This window comes from Misgurnus anguillicaudatus, chromosome 16, assembly GCF_027580225.2.
Source record: "Misgurnus anguillicaudatus chromosome 16, ASM2758022v2, whole genome shotgun sequence".
Classification (NCBI taxonomy): Eukaryota; Metazoa; Chordata; class Actinopteri; order Cypriniformes; family Cobitidae; genus Misgurnus; species Misgurnus anguillicaudatus.
Genome location: NC_073352.2, coordinates 11048168 through 11071706, shown reverse-complemented (window position 1 = coordinate 11071706; position 23539 = coordinate 11048168). Strand labels below are relative to the sequence as shown.

The window sequence follows — 23539 nt, the reverse complement described above, 5'->3', positions numbered from 1 at the left end:
TTCTTAATTATACGCAAAATCCGATATCCGCAGTATTATTCTATTATCTTTTCCCTCTTTTCTCCAAACCGCGTTAAACCCCAGTGCTCCTTCTCTGCAGAATGCAATAAATCCGCTCAACCAATTACAGCACACCAATCCATGCATTGTAAACATTAATAGCGGAGCTTTGAATACACACAGAATCCTAGTTTTCCTCGTCTACTTTGTTCTTCATGTTCAACAAACAAACAAACAAAAACAAAATAATACTTTGATGGCATTGATAAACCTGTGGGGTTTTCTGTGGCGGGAAAGAAACATAAGACATCAAAATCAAATATTTTACGTGAGAGGCACTCGGACGAAGGAAAAATGTTGGCTGTTGCTTCTCACACGACAGCATCAAGCTTCTGTCATGCTAACACATTGATCCCAAGGGGATCTTATGAAAAACTTTTCATTATTTTACTCAAAGTCAACGAAAATTGCGTTTTGGAACCATCATGATTGGTTATGAGACACCAATAACATTATCCATTATTGCCAACAATCCAACTTCAAAGGTTCTGAATATAGCATACTGAAAACACACTGATGAGATTGTTAGTGCATAATGACATACATTTCAAATTATTCTTAACATAAGTCTATTGCATGGCTAAAGCACACAGTTGTGTAATTTTTTTTAGCATCAGAGCCACTGGTCACTATTCACTGTCATTGTGCAAATATAAAAAGCATGAGCATCCTGCTAAACTTCTTGTGGCATGTCCATTTTAATGTGAACTGTTCCTTTAAATTCTCAAAAAAAATGACTTTACAAAAAAAACTAAATTTTATAACATAACTGGGTTTAAAATCTGCACATTAACGGCTGAAGTCAGAATGAATTGTTGAAATTTGTTGAAAAAAGAAGAAAAGAGAAACGTCTTGCGGGCACTCTAATAAGACTCACAGAGATGCTGAGCAGATCTCATCATCAGTGTATGAAATTATAATACAAGTTGCTGATGTCTAGAGGAACACCATGTGACTACATAGTTGGCTTTCTATTTATGGCTGTAGCTAAATCATTCATCTACCTGCATCGTTAAACGTTAAGTATGAAAGGTTTTTCTTTAAATAAAAAAAAGAAAAACAATCCGCAGCTTTCCCTCAAACCATGATCTAAAAATCGAAACAGAGAAGAGCCCACATTAACCCCGCATTTTTTTTTTTTTTGAGAAGAGATGTGTTGTCATAGCAACAAAAAGTAAAAATAACAGGAAAATAACACACTACAGTATTTATCAGGCTCGAATTAAATAAAACACGACTAAACAGGCACTAACTGACTATCCGAAGATTATCCACAATTACAAACACTGGTACTAATTAAGTCAACCAATCTAATTTAGTCTAAATTTGTCTTTTCATCCATTTGTTATTTCAGTAGGCTATCATTGGATGGCCCTGCCTCTTATTCATGTAAGCAATTAATACTTGTCAGGATAATGATACATATAAGGGCAATGTTTCCACCCCGGTAATTATTTAGCCCATGAGCTAGCACAACTCTGCTTCAATCTCTTCCTTTAAAGTGACTATTATGTTTTCAGATCATCTTGTAAACATATCTCTGTCCAGGCTATTTCCTTTGCTAAGTCCAGCACGAAACAATCATATCAATTTATTTATAAAAAAAGATCAATTATAATATCACATTATGCCACTTTCGAAAATGCTCAAAATGAGTCATCAGAAAGTGCCTCGGCCGGGGAGCACGGCCTGCGTTTGCCACTTCTCCAAAAATAGCCTGATTTTAATGTCAAGCAAGCAATGAAGACGCGACTTACATGGACTCGCCTAAAGATTTGCATTGCCAAACAACACCGGTGACCTTTGGTCAGGGCTACTTTGGCCGCATTTAAACCACAGCGACTCCTCTTTACATCAGTGCGAAATGGCACACGGAAAGAAGTACGAGGGGTTACTTAAAAACAAAATGCAGGAAGGGACTAACACACCTGGGGCATCCGTACCGCTCGTGATTGAGAAATCATACATCTGTCAAACACCGAGGCATCGCATTGCACTAATGAGATACGAAGCACGTAGAGACAAGCCAGTGAGCGAGAAATTTGTGGTGCATTGGGTGCTGGCTTTGAATGGAAATATCGGATACAAATGACTGCAAATCAACTTTGTCAAACCATTGGATAGTCCTGGATCCTGTATAAGCTCCGGCTTGAGGAAAATCCAATTTTGCCGGAGCTGCAGAAACAAAGATTTTCATCTTCTCTTTCAAACTATTAGGGATGCCTGAGCTCAGCTGTGACAAGCAACAAACGTAACAGATCTATGAATGTAATTTGTAAGCACACACTACACAATGTAAAGCATGAAGGTCCATTAAAACTGTCTTATGAGCATTATGCATTGGTGTACAGTCCCATGGCCATCAATATTCAAATAATTTTTGGGCAGCATATCCATTTTCGGCGAAATAAACTTCACATGTGAATATAATCTGCATTTGAATGCATACATTTGAATATGAAAGGAAGACGGGCGTCTATCAATGTTTATGATGGTTATGGCCCTGTCCATAGGGGTCACTCACAAACACTCAACTATTTAATAATTAAAAGCATTATTATAAAATTATACCAAAATGCTTTTATTAAAAATTTGATTAGTTGTATGTATTACATGTATACTGGTAAAATTTACATGTGGATTCAAGTCAACAAGGCACCCGTTTAGTTTTTCCAAATGGTTGCATAAAGAAATCCTAAAACTTTAACTCTCAAACCATTTAACCTCAGTAAAAAAGGAGGGAGTGTAAAATGAATTCAGAACAAACTCTATCACCCCCACAGAAATGATAAAGCTGCAACGAGCACGACCCATAAATCTTTAATTTCACAGCCATACATATTTCTGTGCAATTACAGCTGCTCAGCCGTCAGCATCCGACAGAGGGCGCTGTTTCACGGGATAAACTTTTCACTGCCTTCATCAACAGTATGTTGCTTTAAATCACTATTTCATGCTTGACATTTGCAAAACGAGATTGGGTTGGCAAATCGAAAAGGGGTCGTTTTTAAATATCCCTAAAAATCCCTAAATCCCTCTCTAGTTGAAAAGAAACGCGTTCTTATGTAAGCATACATGACACGTGTCATCTTTCTCCTTGAGGAGGCAACGCTCACCTTGAACTAGATTTGCAGAAAAACACAAGTCATCGACTGTCAAGGTGTTTGCTGCATCCCTGTGCCATTGTATCAAAACTGCAGGGCTCGAAAACACAGCGCAAGTCATGCGGAGTGCGTGCGGGCGCGCGTGCGCCAGTGCGCGTGTGTTTTGAATTCAAATGTAGCAGCGAAATGCAGAGCAGATACCGCAGCATGCCAATGAACTTCTGCGGTTTCATCATATATGTGACCAACACCAGGGCACAGACTGCGTTTCTGCATACTGTTTAGTATACATCAGCATAATGGAAAAGTGTTACATGCAACATACCATGTTTACTTCGGATACCATGTCTATGCTGGCTATGTCTATATTCATTCCCACCGCCACCGGAGCTCCTGGTGGAGAGAAACGATATGATTAAAAAAATGTAATGAGACTGCATGCACATGCATGTAAATGCCCGCACTTTTACCTTCAGGGTGACACCGTTCCCAATAATTATTATTATTTTACATACATGTATATAAATATATATTATAACACCAACACCCCATTCACGTGGCATTGCGCATGAAATCGTTTGTTACACTGAAGGTGAACGCACAACTGCATGACTGACAAATGAACAGTTTTAGACGTGTCCTATCAACAACAGCCTGATGATCTCGTATGATGTCTGCGTGTACGTCAAATATGTGCACGAGGCTTTTAAAGCATGACATTTTAATTGTTTCACAAAAGTTGGACAGAAAATCCCATTGATCCCTAAGTTAGAGACGTCTCTCTCTCTCTCTCTCTTTCTTCCTTTCTTTCTCTCTCCCTCTCTCTCTCTCCATCGCTCAGCTTTGATTAAACGCCAAAATAGCAATAAATAAGCACGTATTGATTTCTCTCATGCATTGACATGCACGCCTGATCCGAGACTGGGATGAGTGAACAGGTTTGCATGAGTAATTGGGCATGGTTAGTCCGCGTGACAACCCAAATGCAACAATTATATGAAATGTACCCATGCATTACCTCCAAAATCTGGCCTCAGCCGAATGTCGTATCCCTTCATGAGTCTGTCCACGGTGTCTTTGACAACTGGCATGTTGCTGGGGTCTCTGGTACTGCAATAATATGAATAGACATTCTTAAAATCTTCATGCGTACACAAAAACACATTTCCTGACCAAAATCATCACGAAACGTAACCGTACCTTTGTGCGCACGCCACGGCCACGATTAACGGACATAGTAAGAAGATATGTGGGGTTTTTCCGAGACTCTCCATCGCAACAGTTTTGATGGGGCTTTTGGATGTGATGATGAAGACACCGCGCACATCCAACTTACTAAAGCCAGCGCAGTGAAGGCAATGAGCTGCGCATGCGCACACGCCAGCTCCAGATCAAAGAGCAGCTCCCGGTGATGCTGGATGAGCTGTTTCCATTGCGGGGGAAAAATTAAAGGGATGACTGAATAAACCAAGTCGGTAAAATGCGACATCGGGTGATCTTTATGCAGCATTTAGAGTCTTGGATGAGTTTTGAAGCTAATTGACAGGTTAGTGGCGTGTCCTGAAGGTGACATCAGAGGTTGTCATAGTGATACAGAACTTCAGATATCTTAAAATAACAGGCACGCGCGAAATAGATTTTTAACCATTTTCATTTCGATGTTTAAAACTAAAGAGCAACTAGGCAAGTAGTTTCCATTTATTGCTGTGAAAGGACAACAATTACATTAAAGACCCTGTGAACATGCAAGACTTTTATGTTAACACACTGACAATTGAAATACTGGAAGATGGGGCTTTTGAAATCCAGTTTTCGTCAGTGAACCACGATTATTTGCATTTTCTTGTCAAAAGCATTGTAAAAAAAAGCATCAGCATTCTCATACGTCTTAAAATGACAACTCACTCGTGACGTGACTTAAAGGTGACATATCATGAAAATTGGGTCCCCAGTGCTTCTATCAACCTATAAAATGTGAAAAAGATCAAACCAGTAAGTACTTAGTTTTGGTAAACCTTTCTCTGCAAGCATGGGAAAAAATAGGTCATTGAAATTTGGCTCCTCTTGTGATGTCAGCAGTGGGGGTTCTACACGGAGGCCCTAAGGAGGCCTGTGCCTCTGTGGACATGTCCCTGGCCACCCCTGTGCCCCCCCCCCCACGTGCTGACCAAATAAAAAAGTATACATTTATTATGATTCACAGCTGCCGGCAAAATCAACATCTCTCTGACTTAATTTTTAAACAGGACATTGTGAAAAACACTGTCATTATTTTCTTACATATCCATGCATAAAATCGGAGGAATTTAATAAATATATTCAAATATAATGATGTATTTGTACCCTGTACTGTATTTTTATGGCCCTACCTCTTTTGCACCTGCATTCACTCTTGTACAAAGTAAATGTGTATAGATTGTGAAGTAAAATAAAGTTTATAATCTTCAAATATCATGTGTTGACATTTTTATAATGTGCCTCTCTGGTTAAACACTGGCCCCTCCTTGGCCCCCCTAGTAAAATTTGTCTAGAACTGCCACTGCAGAAGGGGATAATACCGCCCCTTAATCTGCACTTTTCAACCACGGCACTGCCATTTAGTGCAGAGATCAGCTCATTTGCATTTAAAAGGACACACCCAAAAACGATACATTTTTGCTCAAGCTCACAAAGTGGCAATGTTAAAATGCTATAATAAATTGTATTCTGAGCTACAAAAAAAAAAAAAACTTCACATATGTACTCTGGGGACACCAAAGACTTATTTGACATCTTAAAAAAGTCTTGTGAAATGTCCCCTTTAAATTACTCTAAAGCAGGGGTTCTCAACCCCCCTCTTGTCCACTACAAAATTTGAAGGCCCTCCCACTCATAATTTTTACCCAATAAAATATACTAGAGCTTTAACAATCGAATTCATTACAAAATAACCAAGCACTAAGAAATATCTTAATTTATAGTGGCTTTAGCTTATTTAATTGTTTGTTTTGTCTTTAGGCCCCCCTGGAAGTTTATTGAGGCCCCCTAGTGGCCCCGACCCCCTGGTTGCTCTGAAGGGCGAATCTACACCGTAGGTCAGGTCACACATCAGTTTTCATTTGTACCCCCTTCAGAAAAAAGGTCCGTGTAGGTAAAAAGTTGTCACTGGGGAGGTACTTTTTCATAAAGTACACTTTTGTACCAAAAAGGTACATACTGGTACCTCAAAGGTACAAACTTGTAAATGTACATGTACCAACTTTTGAACTTTTTTTTTAAAAGTGTAGGCTACTTCTGCGTTGTTGTGCGTGTCGACATGCAATTACACATGCAGATCGCTATTAGGCAATGTCCAATGGTGTAAACACAGTATCAAGGCAAACCCGAAGAAGCAGCTTGTCAACTGGTGTAAACCGGCTGCAAACACATGGTCCACTTTTGACCACATTCAGAGGTGGTTGATAACACATTTGACTAGTGTCCTGACATTTTACCCTACCCATCAGATTATCCTACCCTTGTGTTGTCTTATAGGCTTATGGGCCCAATCATACTCCCAGAGCAAGTTGCGACTCAAGTGTTTTTTGCTAGTTTCAGCCCCACGCAGTTATCAATTTCACATCCAGCTCCACGTTATTTAAATAGCAAATGCATTTGCGCCCATTTGTGCGCCCATGGGTGTGCTGGTCTTAAAATGATGTGTGTTCAGGCGCATTGTTTAGCGTGTTGCTATTTTGAGACAACTAAAATAATTTTTTGGTCATTTAAAGAGCACGTTAGTAATATGCGCCTAAACGGGACAACAACGTATACATGGACCAACATGATCTCACAAAGTTCCGTGGGATAGTCACGGAATTTTGTGCTCATTTTTCCGTGGCATTCTCAGGGATCTCCGCATTTTTCCATGGCCCTGCTACGGACTGTCTTTTTCCGTGGCATTCTCACGGATTGGTTACTCAACTGTTTTTTCCTGTTCTGTGAGAATGCCACGGGAAAATGAGCACAAAATTCGGTGACTATGCCACGGAAATTCGTGAGATCATGGACCCGCAGCAGCACACAAACGTTTTTAGATATAAAAATGAAAGGATTAAAATGTACAAGATTATTATTGAGTCTCTTGAACATAAATGAGGACAGATTACAAGACGTAATTGTAGGCATGAAGAGTTGCTTTACCTGTAGCCTGGTAAGCTGATTTTTTGCTTTTAAAAAGTGCAAATATTGGATTTATTTCGAAATGTTTTATATGCTACCCCACAGATTTATTGTATATGATGACTCTGTACCTGTGGATTTGGTGAGATGAGAACCATAGTAATATTTTTCAAATCAACGTTTCGGCTCTCACGTTTGTAAATCTGTATCTCCTGTTTGTTACAAATGAAGTATTTTTACTTACGCAAACCTTTTTTTATATTTTTGCATCGTAAATGATTCTTATAAAAACCTTTACAGGGATGATACATCATGCTTTGTTGGCTTATCCTACTTATTAATCCATGACTGAAGTAACGACTTTTAAAGAGCCAAAGCTTTTAATTACACAAATAATCATTTCAATGAATAAAACATCTTTTTAACATCTTAAACTGGTGGTCTTCTTCCTATGCTTACAGTTTTTCCGCTTATTAAACTCCGCCATGTAAATAGGGAATTGGCATGGCATGAGCGCAACTGGCTTTTTAGGGGATGGGAGATGAGACTCTCACAGGTTTATTATTGCACGTTACATAGGGTGGCCATTCATGCCAGCTCCGCCGGACACGTACCGAACATGTCTTCGGTTCAAATTGCATTGCTCGACCGCATACGTCATCGAGGTTCTCACATTTCAGGTAAAATACATTTTAAAAATTTTGATTTATTTCTTTTAAGACATACAATCATTGTAGTTTCATTCTTACCTTGAAATGTAACGGTTGCTTTTCTGAAATTGAACCCGAAATATTAAACCATGATGACGTATGCAGTCGACCAACGCGACTTCCGGAGAACGCACCCAAAAACATGTTCGGGTGTGTCCGAAGGAACTGGCACGAATGGCCACCCCAACGCTACACCCAAAACACACCCATCACTCATTACAAGAATAGGAAGAACCCTTTTAGACCATGCAGCAGGCGCATAGAAAATTTTTTTTTGCTAGTCATTAAACTAGCAAAAGTGAATTCGCACTCGCCCTAAGTGCACATGCGCCAGTGGCGGCCGGTGACTTCTTTTTTTGAGGGCGCTCGATGCAAAGTTTGTCACAACATGTATGTAGCCCGTCATGTGTGTGGTTCATAATCTCAAAATATGTGTTATGTGCGTCGAGTGATCCTATTTGCATCTTGTCAAAATATCAAATATCAAAATGATAAAAGAGACGCTCGCGTTTGCCAGATACTCGCATAATCTCATGAGTAATCAGAGTTTACTGTTAAGGGTGTGTCTTGCGTGTATTTGGTGAACGTGAGCATCTCTTTTATCATAAACGGTTTCGACGCGTGTGCAGCAGACACCTACTTTGACAAAACACGTGATGCACATGGTTCACACGACGCAACAAACACATATTTTGAAAACACAAGCAACATAAATGACACTTGGAACACTTATTTTGAATTTGCGCCCCTTGGATGAGCAGCCACCGACATGCGCTTTAGACAATGCGCTTAGATTGTTAAAATAGGGCCCTGGGTGTTTGTTTAGGGAAGGGGTTAAGTTTAGGGGTTGGGGTCGACAGAATACCAGACTGCTTTTGTGGCTCATGTGGTCAAATATGTAACAAAAGACCGCCTTCTCTCCGCCTATTTATCTAATGTGTTGCCTAAAAGGAGTTTATTTGGACAAAAATTTGGATATACCCTTCAGTCAAGATGAGTCATCATCAATAATAAAAAGACAGTAAGGGTTTAGATTTTTGTATTTAGCATTTAGCAGACGCCTATAAAGAAAATGACTTACAGTGCATTCAAGCTATACATATTTATCAGAATGCTTGTTGCCTGGGATTTTAACCCCCAAAATTTGTGTTGCTAACACAATGCTCTGTCAGGTAATAACTCACTGGGACAGTAGCCTTTTAAAAGGTCCTTATGTGTACTATTTAAGTACAGCAATGTATCTTTGAGCTACAAATATGCAACCTTTAAAAAGGCGTACTTTTTGAAAAGTGTACTGTGCTACAGAAAGAAATGTTAAATGTCTGCTATAAAATGTTAGTGTCAACTCATTTAAAATTATTCATATATTATGCCAATATATGTTAGGAAATTATACATCATTGCCCACATGTTTGTTCTTCAGTACCAATGCCTCCTCCAAATGTGTTTTAAATGAGCATAATTGTTTTATGAATTTCTTAAATTCGTGATAGCAGCAGAGTTAAAACACAACAGTACAACATTCTCTCTGCTGAAACAGGATCCACAGAGACAACAAATTAAATAAACAGTATATACACCCCCACACTTACATACAATTTATCCCTCCGTTTCAGCCACTATGCATGCGTTGGATTGGCTAGGAGCGATGTTTGTCAAAGTTCAGTTCTGTGCATACACTTCTCCTTTCCTCTGAACGTGAAATCTTTGAAGCTGTCAGTATAAACCCCACCGCTTTTGATCTAGTGCAGTGCGAAGCGTGTCTCTGTAGAGGGCAGCCCACTAAAAGCATTGGTTCAATGTTGCATCACCAGTTCGAGCTGCAGATTATGTCATCAACTCCTTAGTGTGCTACCCATAGATGCACCCGGTTGGCATAATGACGTGGCTTACAGCTGTGAATGTAAAGGCAAATGAAGTGGAAAGTACATATAGGAGATAAAAACAATACTGGCAGACAAGCTTGCTGAAGTTGCTAGATGACGAAAGTGAAAGACAGGGACCGAGAGGGAGAGAGAGAGGTCCAAGGAGAGCACACCAAGTCCTCTGTAGCCGTGTACATGATCTCGATGCTGAATATGTCTTCACGAGAGAAATTCACTCGATCTCCCTGTGGAGATAAAAACACACTGAAAGACAAATACAAGATCAGCAGAGATGAAAACAGGCCATACAGGCGTTCACAGCCTCTCGTGGGCTTTCATCTCCTGACGTCAATGATTAATGTTTGATGAAACGCATTTTTTCTGTGTGAAATCGGGCTGGTAATGTGGGGAGCGATGGCTGTATGTCATTTTAAGTTTTACATTATTGCATTTATTTTATTTCAAGCAGTACGTTACAGACTCAGCCTTAAATGACTGCCTTCTGCACCCCTCGGGTAAACAATAAGGCGGAAACTTAAGGGTTCGAATTTGATAAGTGACTCTATTTTGAGACTTTTTTATTCAGTAAATCTAATGCCTTTGGCACAGAGAGAAATTTTGGATTAAATGTGATATTTGCTTTATGATCCTTCTGAACAAATCAAATGAGAAGAGGGTTTTTTAATGAGGTGACCTGATGTGATAAATCTTGGATGGGGCTGTAACCTAAACAACAACAACAAAGTCACCCGGAAGGAAGATCAGCTCTTCTGCTCAAGTCGCGTGGGTGTTTGAGGTTCAGAAATTATTTATGTATTTTCAGGCTCAATAAAGGTTCTAGTGAAAACCGGTGCTCCTTTCATAGCTCTCCTAAAAATTTAACAATTCCTACAGCAGTCTGAGGACTTTAATACAACATAATAAAAACGAGAAACGTTACCATTTACTGTTTAGTAAAATGGTACCACTTTACAATGAAAACAAGGTTGTATTTGTTAAAGGTATAGTATAGTTCACACAAAAATGTAAAATGTTATTTACTCAATCTCATGCTGCCACAAACCTGCACAAATGTATCTGCTCCGATGAATCCAAAGAAAGATATTTTGAGGAATGTTCGCAATGAAACCATTTGTGAGCCGGAGCCCCATAGAAGTGAATGGGGCTCATGATCGATTTGGTTACAAACATTATTCAAAATATCTTCCATCGTGATCATCAGAACAAAGACATTTATACAGGTTTGTAACAACATAAGAGTGAGTATAAGATGACAGAATTTTCATTTTTGGGTGAACTATATATTTAACATTAGTAATATATTGCAATATATGCATTTGGACCATTGAAAATAATGCACCCATGGTAATGCAGAACAACGAAAGCGGAGTTACACCACGGGTGTGCATTATTTTCAAGTAATGACATTGCTAAGACATTGCTCTGGTGGTTAATTTAAGACATTTGACCGGTTATGTGTGCGATTATTGAAAAATAATGCATACACGTGTATAATGCATACCCATTCTTAACCAATCAGAATAAAGCATTCAACAGCCCCGTGGTATAATCTTTGTTAATGTTAGTTATATCAATTGTTAACAGTTACAACTTTTGATTTTAAAAACGTATTAATACATGAAATTAACATGAACTAAGACCCTAAACCTTAATACCAGGTGTAAATGTGCTCTTAGATTAATAAATGCTGTTTAAGTATTGTTCATTGTAGCATTAACAAATGCAATTTTTTAATGTAGCATTAAAAAATAAATAAATCACAATTAAAGCATAATGCTCTTCTTGCGGCTGGATGTTTTTGGTAACCCAATCAAAATTTGAGGGGTTAAATATAACAGTTTGCAGATAACAGCTAGCTTCATAACACCTTAGCTACAATCATTGAACCACAGCATATTATTGTCAGTATTATGCCGTGTGTTGATAATAAATAATATGAGTATTAATATGATTTTCCCAACAGTTGAACTATTAAGCTTGACTGACTAAATCAATATAGCATACATAAACATACAAATAATAATAAAGATTGTGTAGAAACTTACAATTGTTACATTTATTTATTTATTTATTTGAAACTATATACATTTTTAGCACATGTAAAATTATATTTGTTGCGTTTTTTTAAGTGAAATCAAGTTGGCTTTACAAGACATTTCAACTTAATATTTTAAATTTAGTCTACACTTAAAACTTATCAAATCATTCCATTTCAATGTGTCATAGCTACTCATTTTAAGTCAAAATTTTAATTTTAAGTTAGATAAAACGTAAAAATGTTAGATGGCAACAGTTCTTTTAAAGTGCATTTAATGTACATTGAAATGCTTTTTAATATTTTAATAAATAATGTTACCAAGTAACACTATCCTTGATCTCACAGGAATTCATACGTATTTTGCCAGTTGGCTTCTTCATATGAATTCGTATAAGTGAATTGCACAAAATCTTACATTTATTAAAAATAAAACAATTGTAAAACCCCACCCCTAACCCCAACATCACAGGGGAAGTAAATCATTCAAAAATGTAGAAAAGAGGTCATCCAAATTAATACGTATTAGCCACCATAAAATACGTACGGATTACCAAGAGATTAACAATGGCAGTAATAAGTCATGGGGCCACATATTAATATTCATTTTTGTCAGATCTGTACTTAAGCCTAGAATCTCTTAGCATTTTCTGCACTTATTTTAAATGAAAATCAATTAAATTGCGTTGCAAAAAGATTTAAAAGTTTTTCAAAAAATAATCATGTTACACTTTAACTTGTGTGAGTGACAAGTGCACAGACCTGGCTTCTTCCATGGTGTCCTTGGTGAGGTAGATATACCAATAGACAAGGTTAAATATCCCAAAGGCCAGAGGGAAAAGGATACGGGCATATGTGTCTATGGCACTGGTGCCTGCCAGCATCATGTTGGGTGGGACGGCTGAGCCCTGAAGAAAGATGGGGTAGCGAGTCCTGGGCGCTTCAGACAAAGAGGTTTGCCGTCTCTTACGACTATTGCCGCTGTTTTCAGACTGAGGCTACAACAAAACAAGAACAAAAGGAAAGTCCTTGTAAAGTCAATTTTGAAAATATTAATTATGAATGTTTTGTAAGACATGTATTGCTAAAACACAAAGACTGTGAACTGGAGTACTGAATTGAATTTAAATTAAATATTAAATACTGCGCACTTGTCCTTATATTTCTTGAAGCATTCAGTCTCCAAGCAAAAGAGAGGGAAAGAACTGGAGCAAGTGGATCTACAGGACAGGTGAGAGATTACAGGAGTCATGGCTCGCATTTTTAATACCGTGGGCTATTTTTAAAACACCAACCATGAGCTCACCACATGAAAGCAGTCCTGAGAGACGATACACGCTTGTAGAATTAACATATCTAACTCAGCACAACAGATAAGAAGCACAGTTCACACGTAGCTACCCTTGGCTGTCACAGCAAGTAAATGACTTCTTATGGTCATGGACACCTGCCTTTACCAAATAAAGCTCCTCTTAAAACAGCAATGACCTCTCAAAAGGCGTAACAATCACAGATTAGATCACTTCAATGCTATTTACACCACAAATTGACATTGCAGAGTGAAACCCATTATGTCTCACACAAATGTCCATATACATCCCATCAAAGGTTAAACTATGAGCTGTGATTGTCGATGTGGAAGCCTCATATATGCAGCTGCGGCGATACTCATTTAGCATCACAATAACATTTATACAGTTCACTGGTTTGTGAAGAACACAGCTCGCGTTGTGCATACCACATAACCATGAGCCATGTCAGCTGTACTTTCTCACTAGAGTCCTCTGTTAATAATGCTCATCATCACAGAAGTTACCGACTCGGGTTCATCATCGCTGCCCTGGGCTACAGACTCCAGAATGGAGCCCCTGGAGAATCTGCGCTTTTCCTTGTTGGCCTCCAGCGTGGCGAAGTAGTTCACGGCCGCAAACTCGACGAGGGCCGAAGCCACGAAGGCAAAGCAGACGGCGATGAACCAGTCCATGGCAGTGGCGTACGAGACCTTGGGCAGTGAGGAACGGGCACTGATGCTTAGGGTGGTCATGGTGAGCACGGCGGTGATACCTGAAGATCAGACATGTTTATGCGAAAAGACGGTGATCACATATCCAGAGCAAAACCTGGTTATTCATGTAGCATTACTATGATGATAAAACATTTTGAGAGAGCTACATGATCACAAAGTAAAAAGCACATTGATACCAGCCACTGTACGAGCAGGAACAGACTCCTTGTTGATCCAGAAAGAGACTTGGGAGAGAGCGACCACCATAATCAGTGGGATGTATGTCTGGATTAGATGGTAGCCGAGCTTTCGCTGAAGATAGAAATGGACAACCTGGACTGAATATAGACCTGACAGGATAAGAGAAGAGCAATAAGAAAAGGTCACGCAAACAAGAGCGAATTTACACCAGAAAGTATATGATGCTCTGATGCCATTTGACTGAACATGTTTGAAAGATGTTTTTTGAATCCTAATTTGTGTCTTTAATGATAATAATGATGAGGTAAATCCGAGAAGACGGGAGGAAGGCTTTAGCTCACTCATAACTCAACCACAGTTTTTTCTTTTGGTCTTGGGCCTAATCTACTTCCCACTGATATTATACAGCAGGTGGCCACTGCATTTTTCCTGCCTATAAATTAGCCTTTATGAAGCCCATTGTTATCCACGATACACAATCAAAGCTTGAAACAGTCTTAAAGGTATAGTTCACCAAAAAAATGAAAAATCTGTTATTATTTACTCAACCTCAACCAAATTTGTATAACCTCTGAAGATATTTTAAAGATATTTTTTTTTAAAAAACATTAATAATCAAACAGATCTGGGGCACCATTCAAGTCCATTGCATTATTTTCTACTGTGTAAGTCAATGGTGCCCCAGATCTGCTTGTATTTAGCAGTAAATAAGTAACTGTGTGGTAATTTGTGTTTTTTTAGTATGGACCTGCAAACTGTAATGTCAATAGTAGAACTATTAAGCATTAACTAGCATATAGCGCTAACTCAGCAGTAACAACTTTGTTTTAAGCATTGTAACAACAGTGTAATGTGTAATTTAATTTTGGGCTGTACATCTCGACTGTGACTAAGATGCGTATAAATAGCACGACGTGTGAAAATTGTGCAATACATATGTCATATGATATGCCTGTCCTTCCCATTCACTTAAAGGTGCAGTGTGTAATTTTTAAAAGGATATTTTGACAGAAATGCAAATAATATATAAAACTATATTATCAGGGGTGTATAAAGACCTTCCATAATAAACCGTTATGTGTTTATTACCTTAGAATGAGACATTTTTTATCTACATACACAGAGGGTCCCATTACATGGAAGTCGCCATTTTGGGCTGCCATGTTTTTACAGAAGCCCTTAACAGACAAACTTTTTTTACTAAGCTGTCTCCGATGATGACATGTTAGTCCGGTGGTGGCTACAGTAGCTTCTGTGTTTCAAAAGCGAGGGGTGAGCAGTAGACTGAGCCGTTGGTTGCAATTCACAACTTCACCACTAGATGCTGCTAAAATTTACACACTGCACCTTTAAATGGCGCATCTTTTTTTGTCATTTTATTTATTGGTTTTTCAATTATTTCTGTTTTTTAAAACCATTTTCGCTTATGTTTAGGGTTAGATTTGCGATTTGGAAGGTTATTTAATATACAGGTTACTCTATGTTTTTGTCTATTTTTAAGCCATGGTCGCTTGAAGTTGGCTTTAGAATTGGGGTTTGGGTTAGGATGCGATTTTTATGTAACAAAAGGTTGTCCTTACCCTAAACCCAAGTTACAATGGTTAAAAAATAGCAAAAAAAAGAGAAACCAATAAATAAAACGACAAAAAAAGATGCGCCATTTAAGTGAATGGGAAGGACTGGCGTATCATATGAGATTGGCCTGTTTTCATGCACAATGTTTACATAAAAAGGAGGAAACAATCGTGTTTGAGGCTAACGATATGTCATTACCATGTCTACCAACTCTTATTATTCAACTATGCCTATTAAATACAGATTCCCATTCTACAGCACCTTTAAAGGAATATTCAATTTTCTTAAAAGAAAAATCCAGATAATTTACTCACCACCATGTCATCCAAAATGTTGATGTCTTTCTTTGTTCAGTCGAGAAGAAATTATGTTACATTCCAGGATTTTTCTCATTTTAATGGACTTTAATAGAGCCCAACTACGCATTTACGTTAGGTCACACTGGACCGGACCTAGACGAAAAGTTGTGGTTTAAAAGTGCATATTTTTTATTTTTCTTGTCAAAAATGACAATCGTTTAGCTAGATTAGACCCTTATGCCTCGTTTGGGATCGTTTATAGTCCTTTGAAACTCTTCAAAAAAAAAAAAACTGTTAAGTGTTGAGTTAAGTATTAAATGTTGGGCTCTATTAAAGTCCATTAAAATGAGAAAAATCTTGCAATGTTTTCCTCAAAAAACATAATTTCTTCTCGACTGAACAAAGAAAGACATCAACATTTTGGATGACATGGTGGTGAGTAAATTATCTGGATTTTTCTTTTAAGAAAATTGACTATTCCTTTAATGCATTGCAGCTATTTTTAAAGACAGACAGCACGAATTAGACCTGATCAGTTAAGCATCTTAGATTGGCTCTCAAAGGGGAAGCTGGCCGGGATCAGTCTGACTTTTAGTTCCTTATGTACACACAATTAGATAAGTCATTTGCTGAATTAATAGTACAAGACATTTGACATGCTTTAACTTTGCTAAAATTAGTATTGATTCAAAACACACCTGTGCTGAACCTGTATGTTTTACTGGACAAGGTATGCCGTACAAGATCATACTGGAGTAAGCTTGAAGACTCAGGTGGCACATCTATAGACCCTTCAAGACCTTTCCTCCATGTGTAGACAATTTCACGATTTGTATAAGCATCTAAAGGCAAAGGAGAAAGAAGGTAGAAATAAATTACAAAAAACTGAAACGTAAGAAAGATGGATGGATGGATCTTACAGCTTCCAAACAGAAGTGCACATGCATGCCCATCCATAGGAAAGTCCCTCAGCTGCATCGGACAATCTGAACTCACAGTTAGCCTGAAATGTACAATATTAAACATTTATTAGATTACACAAATTATTGAGAAAATGTGTAGAATTGTGATTTCTATACCTCATGGTGTAAAAGACCGTGCCATTTTGCATAATGCGAAACAGCTTGTTGGGAGAGGTCATGTTGTGTGAAAGAGACCGCTTTGAATTACGAAAGAAAGTATCAGGTGTCCAGATCTTGTCGACCATGCGGTTGTTCAAAGGCAAGATTTCAATGGGACCCTCAAACGCTAACCTCTCATCAACCCACATTTGACGGAAAAACATATCCATAGTAAACTCCTGCAAGGTAGAGTTTCTTTTTTAATATCCTGAACTGTCTTGTTTTTTTTTAACCATGTTCTTTTTTAATATCCTATCCACCTTACATGAGGCAAAATTAACATTTATTTTTCTTTCAAACATATTGCGTGAGAATCTTGACAAGCAATATTAGTATAAACAGATATTTGCCCTAGAAGACATAAATAACACTTTAACTTATTATCTGATTAGAAGGCACTTTATCCTCGAGGCAGGGAACACTGTAATTCAGTTTTGTCAGGTTTTTAAGTTTGTAAATACAGCAAAAAAAGTGTAACAAATAAATATTCAAGCAAATCTGGGTTCTTACCATCTTAACGTCAGAAACTGGTCCAAAACTTGTGACAAATATGTCTGTTTTTACCTCAGTAACAGAGACTGCAATGTTAATGCAAAACTTATGTTATGTTTTCCACATGCATATAAATATTTAAGTCTATTTAAATCTATACTGTGGGGTCTGTGATTACCTCCAGAACCTGGTCGTAGTCGATTATCATAGCCCTCGAGGAGTCTGTCTAAAATCCTTGTGATATTTTCTGAATTTATCTTTTGTTCGGTCACATTTACAACACTAAACAGAGAGAAAGCACCATCTTGATTAGTCTGGGAATTTAAAACTTACATTCAGTAAATATTATCATGAAAATAGTTACATTTATAAAGAATACCTATTAACTCACCTTGTGAGGCATAAAAGGGCCAAAAGTAAAGCCATTTTGCAAACTGGTCTGCTGTCAGTAGTTAAAAGTCATGATGCACTGCCAGACGTGAGAAAAATGTGGGCTGAATGTGGAGGTGAAACGTTTAGGGAATAATCAAATTAAAGGATTAGGAAAATCCACTTGCTTTAGCATCAGGATAAGCGTAGTTAACTTTCAACAACAACATTAACTTTCAAACTTGTCCTTCATAAAAACTATTTGAATAAATAAACACTATACAGCTATTTTTGTAAGATTGATTATTTAAATTTTTATTAAAGGGAATAGTTCACCCATAATGGAAATTTCTCATCCTTATAGGTATAGGACTACTGTTACATTACTTACTTTGTTCAAATTAAAACATGTTTCAATAAATAATATCAGTTACTTTTTAAGCAAAATGTTGCTGTTGTTCCTGTTACTCAATTGGTAGCACACATACCGATAAAAAAAATTATGGATTGAATGTACTGTAAGTAATCTTGTATAAAAGCTTATACCACAGGGCTGTTGAATGCTGCATTCTGATTGGCTGAGAAATGTTCTATGGGTGTTGATTATTTTTCTGTAAACCGCACACCTAACTTGTCAAATGTCTTAAAAATAGGCACCAGAGCAATGTTTGTGGTAACCGTGGCATAAGAGGAATAATTGACTCCGGTCCTTCGCGTCGTGCGGCATTACCACCTTGGTGTGCATTATTTTCTTATAATTCAATGGCCCGTCTTCAATTATTCCTTAAATATTCTGAATGTTAATGTAATGCGAATGCATACATCTATCCTTAAAATAATATAAATGACTACAGTGAGAAATACATGTCTTCTGAAGATAAACAATATATGTGTTTGAAATAATTATTAAGATTTTGATCTTATTGAGTTAAATTGAAACTAAAGCAAGCACATCCAATACTGTATTTAAATATAGTGAGTTGTTTGGATTATTTTTATAATGGATAGTTGTATACTATAGTCAACATTTCGGGGCATAAAGTGAATTTTTAAGTTTAAAAAAAACTTTTTCATAAACATCTTGTGTTTTTGAGATTTTTTATTTGGGGTGATCTATTCCTTTAAAGGGACAATTCATGCAAAAAAAATACTTACCCTCAAGTTGTTCACCTGTAATGTCTTTGTTCTGCTGAACACAAAGGACGATAATTGTAATCAAGCAGGAAGCAGGTGCACCATTGACTTCCATAGTAAAAAAAAAGGAGCCTTCTATGGAAGTCACTGGTGCTTAAAGGAATAATCCATTTTCTTAAAAGAAAAATGCAGATAATTTACTCACCACCATGACATCCAAAATGTTGTTGTCTTTCTTTGTTCAGTCGAGAAGAAATTATGTTTTTTGAGGAAAACATTGCAGGAATTTTCTAATTTTAATGGACTTTAATAGACACCAACAATTAACACTTAATTCAACATGTAACAGTTTTTTTCAACAGAGTTTCAAAGGACTATAAACGATCCCAAATGAGGCATAAGGGTCTTATCTAGCAAAACGATTGTCATTTTTGACAAGAAAAATAACAAATATACACTTTTAAAGCACAACTTCTCATCGAGATCCGGTCGTGATGCGCCAGCGTGACCCCACGCAATACGTCATCGCGTCAAGAGGTCACAGAGGACGAACGCGAAACTTCGCCCCAGTGTTTACAAGTGTCTTGAAATAGGACCGTTCCTACGTTGTTGTATGTGGAATGATACTAATTAATGTCTTTGTGTCAGTTTATTGTTTACAATGGTCGCAAATGTGCGTTTTATATATGTAACACGTGACCTCCCTACGTCACTACACATTTACGTTAGGTCACGCTGGACCGGATCTAAACGAAAAGTTGTGGTTTAAAAGAGCATATTTTTAATTTTTCTTGTCAAAAATGACAATCGTTTCGCTAGATAAGACCCTTATGCCTCGTTTGGGATCGTTTATAGTCATTTGAAACTCTGTTGAAAAAAACTGTTACGTGTTTTGTTAAGTGTTAAATGTTGGTGTCTATTAAAGTCCATTAAAATGTTAAAAATCCTGCAATGTTTTCCTCAAAAAAACATAATTTCTTCTCGACTGAACAAAGAAAGACATCAACATTTTGGATGACATGGTGGTGAGTAAATTATCTGGATTTTTCTTTTAAGAAAATGGAATATTCCTTTAAAAACGTTTTACTTTAGTTACAACGGTAAACGGTTTAGTTACAAACGTTGCACAATCTCCCTTTCTGTTCAGCAGAACAAAGAACATTTAAGGGTAAGTAATTGATACCAGACTTTTCATTTTTTGGGATGAGCTATCCCTTTAATTCTCGCAACGTAGTTGCTCTCCTGTACACTAGATGGCGCAGACACACACGCGTTTTATTCAGTGACAGAAGAAGACACTTCGCGACTTTACCAGAATGATGGTAGATATCCAGCTCTGGAGTGACTTTACATCAACTGATGCACATTTTTGCCATATCGAGCAGCAGCTTTTATGAAAGAGGACTCGAGGCTTTGTAGACGGCAGCATGTCAGTGCATTTTGATGAGAGAAGCGGTGTGATCCCGTGTAAAACAGCATGGGGCTCGTGGTATCAAACTATGGAGGAGGTTTTCATCGAAGTCAATGTTCCTCCTGGTACTTCAGCCAAAGAGATCAAGTGTAACATCAGCAGCAAAGAGATTGAGCTTCATGTAAAAAGCCAACAAATATTCAAGGTAATGAGCTGTATTGACCATATAACCATATTTTACCACAGTTACGTAGATGAGTAAGTAAACTACAGGTTCATATGGTAAACACCTCACAGTTCTAGGACAACTTAAATCAAGATTATAGTACAGTAAGCATAGTTTCACTGTGGTGTTTGTCCTGAAATCATAAAAAACCCAGATGAAAGCATACGTAATTATTTTTGTTTGGGCCATTTTACTCCCCTATATTTGTGTCTGACATTTAAAACCATAATAATGTAATTGTAGGACTATGGATAAAATAGTATTTTAAAGGTTTAACTGCACTACAGTGTTGTACATTAAAAATATTTACTTTATAGTATGTTTCTCTGTATTAGACTGACAGCATACTGTCAACACTGTTACTCTTTTTTTACATTTCTTTGTTCTGTTGTTTTATAGGGGAAGCTGTTTGGATCCACAGTTAGCGATGAAGCTATGTGGACATTAGGTGAGCCATTCGTAAAATAATGTCAAAGTAAATGATGCAACATATCTTTACAATAAATCTCTGGAAAGCTTATATAAGTTAGTGCCCTGTCGTGCCTTTCAGAGGACAAGAAATTGATTCGGATAGTTCTGATGAAAACAAATCGAGAGGCTGGAAACTGTTGGCTGTCTCTGTTGGAGGGAGAGTATGCTGCTGACGCATGGGTGCAGGATCAGATGCAGAGAAAACTCACACTGGAAAGATTTCAAAGAGAGGTACATTGAATATATGAACCAATCTGTATTAAATATATTTGTGACCCTGTCTGAAACCCAGGCTAAAGTCTCACAATCTAATGATGAGATCAGGAGTAGGGATGTATAACAATTAATCACGATTAATCTATAGTAGAATAAAAGTTTACATGTGTTACACACATTCGGTATTTTACACTTAAAGCCCTGTTTTCACATTGTTTATGATGAAATAGAACGGTTTTGACTGAAATTTGGACATATGATGCTGGCCCGAGAATTTTTGGTTTCTGTGGTATCACCCGCCCACCTCCACAATGGCTGCATAGGTGCACTGAAACATTCCTTCCTAAAATGCATTAAACTTTCGTTTACAAAGACGTGAAACTCACCGAGTGGTCAGGGGTGTTCACTGATATGCTCACACAAAAATCGCTGAAAAAACGGGTGCTTTCCAACAGTTGTTTTAGCATTCGTTGTAAACTTGTGGACCTATTTTTCCAAACGCCTCACACCCGTATATTCTTGCGTTGAGAGTTTGAATAATAGACACTCCAGCCCAGTTGGTGGCGATAATCCGCCTTTGCCAATTGCAAGAATACAAACAACGTTCCTAGCGGTGGAGTAATACCATACCTCACAGCACATCTAATACAAGTCAATGGAGTTGGACAAAAGCTACGATAAAACCTGTTGAAAATAATCTTTTGCAGCGATTTTTTTGTGTGAGCATATTAGTGAACACCCCTGACCACTCGGTGAGTTTTACGTCTTTGTAAATGAAAGTTTAATGCATTTTAGGAAGGATTGTTCCAGTGCACCTATGCAGCCATTGTGTTGATACCACAGAAACCGAAAATTCTCGGGCCAGCACCATATGTGCAAATTTCAGTCAAATCATTCTATTTCATAATAAACAATCTGAAACAGGGCTTTAAGTGTAAAATACCAAACTTGTCCTTTAACTGTTTGACATGTTTTTAGTCAGTATTATTGATATCAAGCTTATATTTTCACAAAATGTTATTTACAATTATACAACAGGGCTGTTGAATGCCTTTTTCTGATTAGTTGAGAAATGTTACATGGGTATACATAATTTTTCAATATACACACCTGACACGTCAAATGGATTAAAATAACCACCAGAGGAATGTCTGTGGTATAAGCAGAATAATTGACTCTGGTCGTTTGAATTATTTGAAAATAATGCACACCCGTGTAACATTAGCACTATAGGTATGCATTATTTTCAAATAATTCAACGGCCCGTTGTCAATTATTCCTTACAAAGAAAACAGTAAACCACAAAAAATGACTTTGTCTGGGTTTTCACAGACTGGGTCACATATTTACATTATATTATGTACACTGTAAAACAAAATGATACCATGTATCCATTTCTCTTGACTATTTGCTTTTTTTCCACTTTAAACAGAACCCTGGATTTGACTTCAGTGGGGCAGAGATTTCTGGAAACTTTCATGGTGGTGGACCAGATTTCTCCAGTTTGCAAAAATAAAAATTACTGCCTTTATGTTCGGATGAATCTCACATTTTCATAAAAACTGTTAATATAAAGCCATAATCCATCAGAGACAGCCGCTGATATAAGCATTTTTGTTTTTATGATAGTTTAAGTTTTATAAATGCCAGGTTTTGTTTTTGGCACTACAGTTGTTTCAGAAGACAGTTGAGTCAGCTGCCACGTGCATTTCTGTAAGCAATGTTAATAAAGCACTTATTAAAGGTGAACACCACAGTGTGCATTTGTAGCACTATCAAAACAAACCAGTTGAGTGTATCAACTGGCTCAACATTGACATGAGTGTAAAAAAAAACATTGGGGCAAACAGATCATAGCAAAATATGCCATTGGTTGAGTCGCTGTAAAACGAAAGAAGTGCAGTGTTAAGAAACTTGATAGTAAACAATTTCTTTGCAACTTGCCATTCCTTTGGTGCTTTATTAAAATACTAATTTGAACAAAGTAATGTAGTCCTACATCTATAGCATAAGGATAAGAAATTTCCTTTATGGGTGAACTATTCCCCTTTAATAAAAATGTGAATAATCTTACAAAAATAGCT

General features: G+C 37.4%; 3 protein-coding genes and 1 long non-coding RNA gene across 5 annotated transcripts in view; 2 read left to right on the top strand and 2 right to left on the bottom strand.

Annotated features, from left to right (window-relative positions):
* gabrb2a (gamma-aminobutyric acid type A receptor subunit beta2a) overlaps window positions 1–4612 on the bottom strand; it is a 55458-nt gene extending 50846 nt beyond the window's left edge. The window contains exons 1-3 of one of the 2 annotated variants that reach the window (XM_055178263.2): window positions 4365–4612; window positions 4183–4274; window positions 3490–3557 (exon numbers count right to left, since the gene is read on the bottom strand). In XM_055178263.2, the coding sequence (XP_055034238.1) occupies window positions 3490–3557; window positions 4183–4274; window positions 4365–4438 (234 nt within the window). In that variant the 5' untranslated portion in view covers window positions 4439–4612. The remainder of the gene's footprint in view (window positions 1–3489; window positions 3558–4182; window positions 4275–4364) is intronic. The other variant, XM_055178262.2, reaches the window with a different exon arrangement.
* On the top strand, window positions 4570–13443 carry LOC141350034 (uncharacterized). The gene is made up of 3 exons (XR_012357930.1): window positions 4570–4710; window positions 6162–6238; window positions 13108–13443. It is a non-coding gene; the product is annotated as an uncharacterized lncRNA (long non-coding RNA).
* gabra6a (gamma-aminobutyric acid type A receptor subunit alpha6a) lies at window positions 9037–18325 on the bottom strand. The gene is made up of 10 exons (XM_055178264.2): window positions 18020–18325; window positions 17807–17910; window positions 17647–17714; window positions 17095–17315; window positions 16936–17018; window positions 16714–16857; window positions 14138–14290; window positions 13752–13999; window positions 12698–12933; window positions 9037–10124 (listed from the first exon to the last, which is right to left on the bottom strand). The coding sequence occupies exons 1-10, from the start codon at window positions 18052–18054 to the stop codon at window positions 10112–10114; spliced, it is 1305 nt and encodes a 434-aa protein (XP_055034239.2). The 5' UTR covers window positions 18055–18325; the 3' UTR covers window positions 9037–10111.
* A 2049-nt stretch (window positions 18326–20374) lies between these two features.
* nudcd2 (NudC domain containing 2) lies at window positions 20375–23204 on the top strand. Its single transcript, XM_055178273.2, has 4 exons — window positions 20375–20747; window positions 21168–21216; window positions 21319–21470; window positions 22888–23204. The coding sequence occupies exons 1-4, from the start codon at window positions 20559–20561 to the stop codon at window positions 22969–22971; spliced, it is 474 nt and encodes a 157-aa protein (XP_055034248.2). The 5' UTR covers window positions 20375–20558; the 3' UTR covers window positions 22972–23204.
* Window positions 23205–23539: the final 335 nt, after the last annotated feature.